At 35.1% G+C, this 9,144-nt stretch overlaps 1 protein-coding gene across 1 annotated transcript; it reads right to left on the bottom strand.

Moving 5' to 3' along the window:
* Positions 1–7,250: 7,250 nt before the first annotated feature.
* On the bottom strand, positions 7,251–7,982 carry LOC110931305. The gene has a single exon (XM_022174704.1). It carries the CDS (start codon positions 7,980–7,982, stop codon positions 7,251–7,253), a length of 732 nt encoding a protein of 243 aa, XP_022030396.1.
* Positions 7,983–9,144: the final 1,162 nt, after the last annotated feature.

Genomic DNA, 9,144 nt, shown 5'->3' on the forward strand with positions numbered 1-9,144 from the left:
TCAGTTCACAAACAAGGATGTTGCTCACTCATGAACCTCATCATATATATATATATATATATATATATATATATATATATATATATATATATATATATATATATATATATATATATATATATATATATATATATATATATATATATATATATATAGTGGAGGGTTCAAATGGGAAGAATTTTTTTTGTAAGAAGAAAAAAGAAGAGGTTTCAACCAATAAGAATGTTTCATTTTACTTCATTTAATATTTGCATTTAATTTTAATATAATGGTATATTGGTAAACTTACATAAATCATTAATTTATTTTTCCCCTTAAATAACTAACTAAATTAAATTTGTAACTCTTTTTCAAAATGTATATTTTTTTCCAAATTAAAAAAACAACTTAATTTAAAGTGTAGAATAAATTACTAGTTGTGTAGGATAAATTATGAGTTGTGTAGGATATATTTCGAGGTAGACTGTGTATGATACAATTCTATAATGTGTAGGGTATATGTAGGAAAATTTTGATATGTGTAGGTTTTGTAGATTATATGTAGGCATAATTAATGATTAGTTGACTAATTAATTAAAGAGAAAAAAATTAATGATATGAGTTATAAATGAAATAGTATTTTACTAATATGTCATTTTTTCTTTTTCTTCTCACATTAAATTTCTTCTCAAATGAACATTCCCATATATATATATATATAAACGGGTTCAGGAGAAAACGCTCAAAAGTGTGAGAACGGTGAGAACGCTTCCTGACCTAACACGTGTCCCGCGTAATAGAGAAGGGCGGATGCGCTTTTTTGTCTTTTCATTCTTCTTTTATTTTCCCAACGCGGTATAAAATTTTATGGCGTCTAAGTTTTTTTTGGCGTTAATCGTATTTTTTAAACTTTTTGGCGTTGAATTAATTGTTTTTGTGTCACATATATAATTTTTTGGCGTTATAGAGTTTTCTGTTTAATTTTTTTGGCGTTATGGCGTTTTCTATAATAATTCACTACGAGTCTCTAATATTTGCATAAGACCAATTTTTTATTTTTTGCGTTTAATAACCTTTACAAGGTTTTTTGCCAGCAGCTTTTCTCCCGGTTTCCATACTTCTAGCTTTTTAATGTTTGTAGTTTTTGGCGTTTTATATAATAATGTTATTTTTTATAGAGAACTAGTTAACAAATCAACATATAGCTTGATATCAAAACAATATAAAATGAAAACTAAGATAACAAAAAATTGTAATCTAATTTCTATTCCGAATCCTCTCTGTCATCAGCCTCTATCTTCTTGAATTTGTTTTGGCGTTTTGAACCTTTTTTGAATAGTTTTGCTAGTTGCCAAATTTCCTACATAAACCCCGTCTTTTTCAGAAGAAGCTGCTTAGTGGCATCTTGTTTTTTGGTGTGATATTATTGTTTGGCGGCATGTCATTGAAGATCAACTCTTGCTTGATGCTATTTGTATTAATGGAGTCCAAAATAGCATTTTACACTTTAGTTGAACCCTTTCTTCCATGCCTATAATCATCAAGAAGAAAGCTCACATGATGGCATATCACTGTCATCAGTCTCTTTTTCTTGAATATTTGTCCATCTCATCCAGCAAAATATTATTGAGTTAACCTCCTCAGAAGAAGGATGCATTTCAGTGAAAGCTTTGACATCGGTGGCGTTTTAAAGGGAGTGGTTTCTAGAGGATATGGCGTTTTTGTGTTTTTCTGTGTGTGATTAATTTCATTGTGTACAGACCCCTCTCTTATAGGAGTTTTTTGGCGCGTAGTTTAGGCGGGACTTTTTATTGTAATAAATGATAGTTATAAGGTAACTGTCTTTTCAGTTACTGTATTTTGTATTTACTGTGTTGATCAGCTTTTATCAGTTTTATAGGTTATAGACGTCCCATCTTCTAAGTTTGGCTTTTTTTTTAAATGGCCTCATCCAGACTATCATGACAAAATATAATAACAGAGTAAATAAAATAGTAAGGAGGAAAATATTTTTTGTTATTTATGGCGTTTTGTTAGGGTAAACCATTTCTAGTATTATTTTGCCGTTTTGCTAATAAAGATAGTAATATAACATTTAATTATCTTAAAAAAAAGAAGATTACATAGAAGAAAAAAAAGAGGAAAAAAAATTAAAATCTTTCGTCAGAAGGTACTTTATCTGAATAGTATCCATCACTTGTGTCATCTTCTTCCTCCTCGGAGTCTTCATCTTGATCTTCATCCATGTCATCACATTCATCTACATCAGCTTCTTGTTCCTGAAGATTTTGAAGCCTTCACCTGAACATGTCTTGCATTAACTCCAATTTTGAGTCTATTTCTGGGTTGGTACAGGTGGCGTTATGCAATTCTTCCATGAAACCCAGTCGCTGCTTTGTCATGATGTTCTCTAGCCAGTAGTCTTGCTGCTCTCCGCTGTCGTATGTAATCGTCACCATGTCTGTTTCATCATCAAAACGCCATGATGTTATGACAGGGTCTGGCTTCACATTTCCTTTGATTAGTCAAAATTTGTTGGTTAATGATTTCATAAGCATATGTGTTTCATGGCATTCGTTGTCTAGAGCGATGCCAATGGATAAGATTTGCCTCTGTATCTCTTCTTCCATCTTCAGAATAGCCCTGATTGTCTTAACATACACCCTCCTTCTGTTGTCAAAATGGATGACGTATTTCCTGATCCCCAGAGTGTATCTCCACGAAACGATTGTTGTCATTTTTGGCGTTTTGCTTAAGTTGGCGTTTTTGGTTAACGATTTTTTTTTGTAGAAAATGGATAGATTGAAGTGATTATGGAAGCTATGGCTTACGTTTGTTTATATAATGATGTTTTGGCGTGTAATTTATGAGTGAATTATTACACATGTGCACTACAATTTTTTTTTTTTTGAAAAAAAGTTTTTTTTATATATAAAACTAGCGATTTTTAATAAAAAAAATTGTAAAAAAAATTCGGTGTGTTTTTTAGGCTTTTTTTAGTTAGTTTTCAAGTTTTCGCAATAAAAGTGGTTTTCGTTTGAACCATATATATATATATATATATATATATAGGGTGGAGTTATAGAGTGAACACAAGTGTATTTGTGAACTAAGTGAACAAATACTGGCCATTGATTTACATCATCAAATCGTAAAATACAAAAGTGTATTTTCATCATCAAATGTTGGCCATTGATTTACACTTGTGTATTGATAATCAGAGGCTAAGATTAGTTCACTAGTGTTCACTATCAAAGGGGTTGTTCACTAATGAACTACTAATACTTTTTATAATCATGTCAGTTAATGAATGCGAACAACCTACAAATGGCTTCACAAAATCCATGTGAGTTGCATGATTCCGATCTTGAACTAAATCCCAATCTCGTCCCTAATCCTGAGCATGTGCTTGTACCTATGCATGAGCCTACATTTGTTGATCATGATGTAGCCATGCCTATGCATTAGCCTACATTTATTGATCATGATGTAGCTCTTGCCTCAAAGAGAATAAAGAAAACACCACAACCAATTCGAAAATTAGTTGATCGATCACAAATTCGCGTTGGTAATAATTATGTTTTCGGATCATTGCACCTGACAAGATGTATTGTATATGAGGACTCAATAAAGCCAAATTGTGAAACCAAATTGTTAGTAACGGTTTGGTTTGGTTTTAAAGTTCAAGAGTTTGGTTTTCAATATCAAAAATTGTTACTAACTGTTTGGCTCACGTTTTGACCTAAAACTGGCCAAACTGGACCATGAACGCCCCTACTTGCAGGTTAATGAGAATATTATGTATTCCGAGTTATTAAACATGTTCTCGAATGGCTGGCTTGATGTCACTATATTACATTGGTTTGCGTTGTAAGTTGCTATCATTGTCTTTATATGATACAGTAACATTTGAATAGAATTGAATTTACTAACTTTGGCACATCTGTTTTTATTTATTTTAGGCATTTCTTTGAGTCACCCAATTCCTAGTGTTTTTTTCAATCCAAAACTTAAAGGATCACAATGTATGACAAATCTTGAAGAAGTTAGAAAACACATTAAAGAAATACATGGGATTTATTCTAAGAAAACCATTTATCATGCACCATACATAATCATGTAATGTAAATTCCCCACCATAAATACACATATATACACAAACAATTACACACGGATCTATACGAGATTGATAATCAATCAAGGTTGTAGAACCCCTTGATAGATCAACGAACACAAAAAACAAGTAATATGATAAAGAACACATAAAACACTTTAAACCGATCTTCTGTGATGAACGAACACGAATGTTTACAATCACTGAAGATCTCACACCACTCGGACTCACAGCCTTTCTTTGTGTTTTCTGTAACTGCTCTCTCTGCATGTCTAAGATATCTAACCTAAACCCTAAAGCATAAAGCTGTTTATATAACACAACCATGCAAATTGGGCTAGGGCCATGTACATAATAACACAAATTCGGACTAATACAAAACACAAACTCGGAACACAAGGAGTCATAATATCTGAATTTATTGAATGCTTCCCAAATTCGGACTCCACTTAGAGCTCATACGCTTGGAATGTATCTAGTAACATCAAATTCGGACATCTTCAATTCCTCGTAACCCAAGTCTTGATTAAGATATCTAAAGACCAACACAAAGATGTTGTCACATTACATGCATCAACAAACTCCCCCTCGACAATAGCTTGCAAAGGTAAACTTTAGTCTTCAGAATCTCACAGTCTTTGGTCTTTGGATAGCGTCAACTTCACAGGAATTCTGTCAGCAACAGACTCCCCCTAAGCTGATGCATCCAGTCACCAAATCTTCCAAGTCCTAAATCAGCAATCCAAGAATGTCTTCATATCTTCCCTTCTACATTGTAGAAGGAGGATCCTACCAAGCAGCAACAAACTCCTCATCTCATCACATCAACTTCTCAGTAACACATCGTATCAATTTGTGTACTATAAAAAAACATCTCAAGAAATCATAAGGGGATGGCCTGGCTAAGGAAAGTATTGTGTGAAGTATATTGTTGTTTACACAAATGGGGGGTTGTTCAGGGACATCACATCTACAAAAACCTAGTGGCTATGTATGCTTTACAAAGGAAGGTTCAAAGGCAACACCTACCTATCCTGCAATACTCGACTATTGAGGTTTCATTGGGGAATTTTTTGTGTTTTAATCGATCTCCATTCATGTGGGGGATTGTTGGAAATTTTAGTGAAAATGGGTTTTTTACTAAATATTTTGGATACCCATAATCATATTTATATATGTATTGTGTAAATAGTTATTTGTAGGTTGGTGTTCTACTTTGTGAGAGGATCATAACGAACCATACTATGTCCAAAATAAAGCTTAGATGAATAAATATCGATACTTGAAGTTGTATGATTGGAACAACCAAGGATGAGAAAAATGGAAAGTTGTCAACTTGTCCACATAGGTGGGATGACAAACCTTAAAGTGGTTTGTAAGGAGGGGCACTCCTTGTATATTGTTTCCTTAAAGATAAACACTAGAGGGGACTCTAAAGGGCGTGTGACGTGGGTGATGGGCGCTTTGTGGTGCACTTCACACACTTGCAACGACATGATCCGCTTGAGTGCCGCCTTTATATTTTGTCCATGTGCGCATAGGCATGTACATGGCAGATGATGTGTCAGGGGCACTGTGTGGCAAACATCTCGCATGCGGCGTGCGGATATGAGTCCGCGTTGAAGTTTGGCGTGGGGTTCGAGTGTAGTGCCCGCGGCTGACTTACGAGCAGGTTAAGGCGTGTGACGCGAGCTCCTATGGCACATGGCATGTGGCAGTAGATATGGCAGACACTTGTGGCGCAAGCGCCTGATGACATCGCACGACGAAACCTATCCAGCCGGCATGTGGTGCGGGCTCGACTAGAGCGCGTACGGTTAACTAACTACTGAGCGGTTACAAACAGAGTCATGAATAAATATGACAGTTTCGTTGATCATATCAAATCTATTTAATACAATTAAATCTTGTTGTTACGTGTCTTCAGAGCCCAAGTCTTTTTCAATGCAGCCCATTGTCAACTCCATGTTGGCCCACCAGTAGCCCAGTTATCATGCAGTCCATATAGCAACGTTTGTTATGGTTTAACGTATTTGTTTGTTTAAAAGTATTAGACCTTTTCAATTCATGTACTTAGAATAAAGGGGATAAGTGATTATGCCGCCGCCCCACGTGCCCAGTAAATTAGGAACCTCTTTTGTTTACGTTGGTTTGTAACTCCTTATATGGAGTAGCTCTTTGCATTTTATTTTATTATTATGAATGAAAAGCTAATTCCATTTCCTTTCTCAATTTCTACTCTGGATCCTTTCTGTTTTCTTGAATAATTTGCCTAGCCAATCGAACCACATTACTTGTTTATTACCAGATTTATTATCTAGTTGCAAAAAATGTATCAAACATTTTGTGAATGTGTATATATGAACTTTGGGTTCATATTCGTGAGATACAGAAAAAGAATCTCATATCACAAAATGACTAGAAACTATTGTTCCTATCAGATTGAGAGAAAACTCTCTCTGAACAACTTTATATTTTACTTTATATTTTTCCACAAAACAAGAACACCATCATAACTGGTGTTATCTCGGGCGCGAGAGCCATCTCTGGCAGTATACATACTGTTCTGATTGTTGTATCCTAGGAGACAGACTGTCTGAGAGGAGGCGCATAACCTTTTTTAAGCGTACCGTGTCAAACACGATCCTCAATCAAAACCGTCAACGACATTTTGCTTGTCTTGCAGCTGAGTTTGAACAAGGATGTACGGTTGAAGTTTTCCAAAGTCATCGACTTCAATAAAGAATGGTACAATTTATTTGTAATTTTATTCTTTTATTTAGCGTTTATATCCGGTATTGTAGTAGTCGAATTTTCTTCAAATAACCAAACTCTCATTTTTATTTATTATATATTTTGTAGCATATTTTATAAAAAAAGTTTCAAATCCATCAAATTTCAATTCTGTTTATTAGACTTCAATTCCTTTATCAAAATATCATGCAGACCAGACGGTACTTAGTGTTTGGTTTCATTGCTAATTGTAAAAATCGGATTCAATTATTTCATCTTAAAAAATAATTACTTAAATTAGCCTGGCAAAGAAATTAAAATATGGGTACTTAGTTAACCTAGATTACACGATTTAGAAGATTCCAATTAGCAAATTCATTTATTTCACCTCATACACCATGCAATCACATTATAGCTTTGTTCCCTATTCAACCCCTGGATGTTTAGCCTTGTAATCCTTCCAGAGTTGCTCTACGGGCTTTCCTGTTATATTTTTAAAAAATGATATGTCGTAAGTCTTCCTCATCATATTGTTAAGCTTTGCCACGAACCCTGGAACAAGCCCGTCACAATACTCGAGAAAACGGGCTGTGATATCAAACCCCGCGTCCCATCTACTCCCGGAACCGGGCTTGTTAAAGCCTGATGGGGCGTAATTAGCTTTGAGAATCGTGTAATCTGCGATCCCTTCTAATAAATTTGAAGGGGCCTTCTTCTCACCATTCCATTGGAAAACATGGGTCATTTCATGGTACAAAAGGGACGTAAATCCCCATTTCAAGGTGTTTGGCCCCTCGTACATGTCCAAATAATACACACTAACATTAATCTTATTACCGCCCCAAGTGATTGCTTCAGGTCCAAAAAAATACGTGATGAAAACTTGAATAGTATCTATGGATTTTCTTTCAGCTGGGGTGTTTTGTTTCAAGATGGTGGACCACATAAAGGTGTTGATCTGACCCATTATTTGTTGTGTGTACGGAACTCCGCCAATAACTTTGTGGAATTTTTCGATGCCCCCCATTGTCGTGTTGGTTGCGTTTTTTTTTGGGCCGGCCTTATCCACAATCACTTCGTACTTCACGGCGGAGATTTCATTGAAAGATAACAAGAAAATTAGGAGAGTACACAGGAAAATGGGAAGGGAAGCCATGGATATACTTGTTCAAGGTGCATGAACTCTATGAATCATGCATATGCGTATATACACACACCATTACAGATATATACAATTGCATATGTATAGATGGTTTATCTTTTTAATGTAAATTCTGTTGTACTCTTTCTAAGGAATAGCTAAATGTGTAGATAGTTTTTGCTAAATACGGTAATCCCATATGAATTAAATTTATATTTGTTATGTTCTTGGGGTTGAAATATTTTTATTTAGATAATCGTAACTTCGTAGGTATACACTAGCTAACAACAAAATTATGACAATGTACAATGTAACGTTTCAGGGGTATCGTTTAAACTTTTTTTTTTTACCGTACTTTAGCACAATGTAATCATTCAAAAATTTTAGTGTTTATCGAACCGTTAAAATTTAAAACAGAACAAAACCAAACCGAACTACTAACGGTAAGTAACGGATTCATCAAGCAACTATGGTGGACACAGGCACACCGTCGACCATATGTCCTATCCAGACCAACTCCATATACTTTTGGAACTTTGTAAATAAAAAATAGAAACCAATAGGATACAAGCTCTAGTGAAAAATGTAGGTTTTAAACAAGAAGCGTTTCCGCCAATGATCTCTAGATCAAGTGGTGGAAGACTTGCATTTCTCTTGGGAGATGCAAGTTCAACTCCCACTTGGTGCAGAGTGAGGCATTGGTGGACAATTATAGGAGACCCAGGGAAACCTGGGTTGGATCCTTGAGCCAAACGGGTTTTACTGGTAATTTCATTGACGTGCCTACGGGCGGGTGGGTTACCGGGTTTTCCCCAGAATTGGTGGTGGACCCGGGTTACTCTCGGAGTACTCCGTTTGGTCCAGTGGGTGCCCCGAAAGTACTCGGGATTGATTCTGTTGGCCGTTAAAAAAAAAATAAGAAGCGTTTCCTACACGCCACATATTCATACCCAAGATACATCTGGTGTTAATCCACACAATTGTTGAGTGTAATGTTAATTTAAGAGACTAATAATTGCCTTTCCAAAAAAAAAAAGAGACTAATAATTAACTTTTAATTTATTATCAGTAACTCTAACTCCTACAACCAGAATCAATACTAGCTCACTCGAAAAGCAACTTTTGCTAGTAACACTGGACTATCACCCAAGTGGCAAGAGAATATTCTTAATTACTT

Source organism: Helianthus annuus, chromosome 3, assembly GCF_002127325.2.
Source record: "Helianthus annuus cultivar XRQ/B chromosome 3, HanXRQr2.0-SUNRISE, whole genome shotgun sequence".
NCBI lineage: Eukaryota > Viridiplantae > Streptophyta > Magnoliopsida > Asterales > Asteraceae > Helianthus > Helianthus annuus.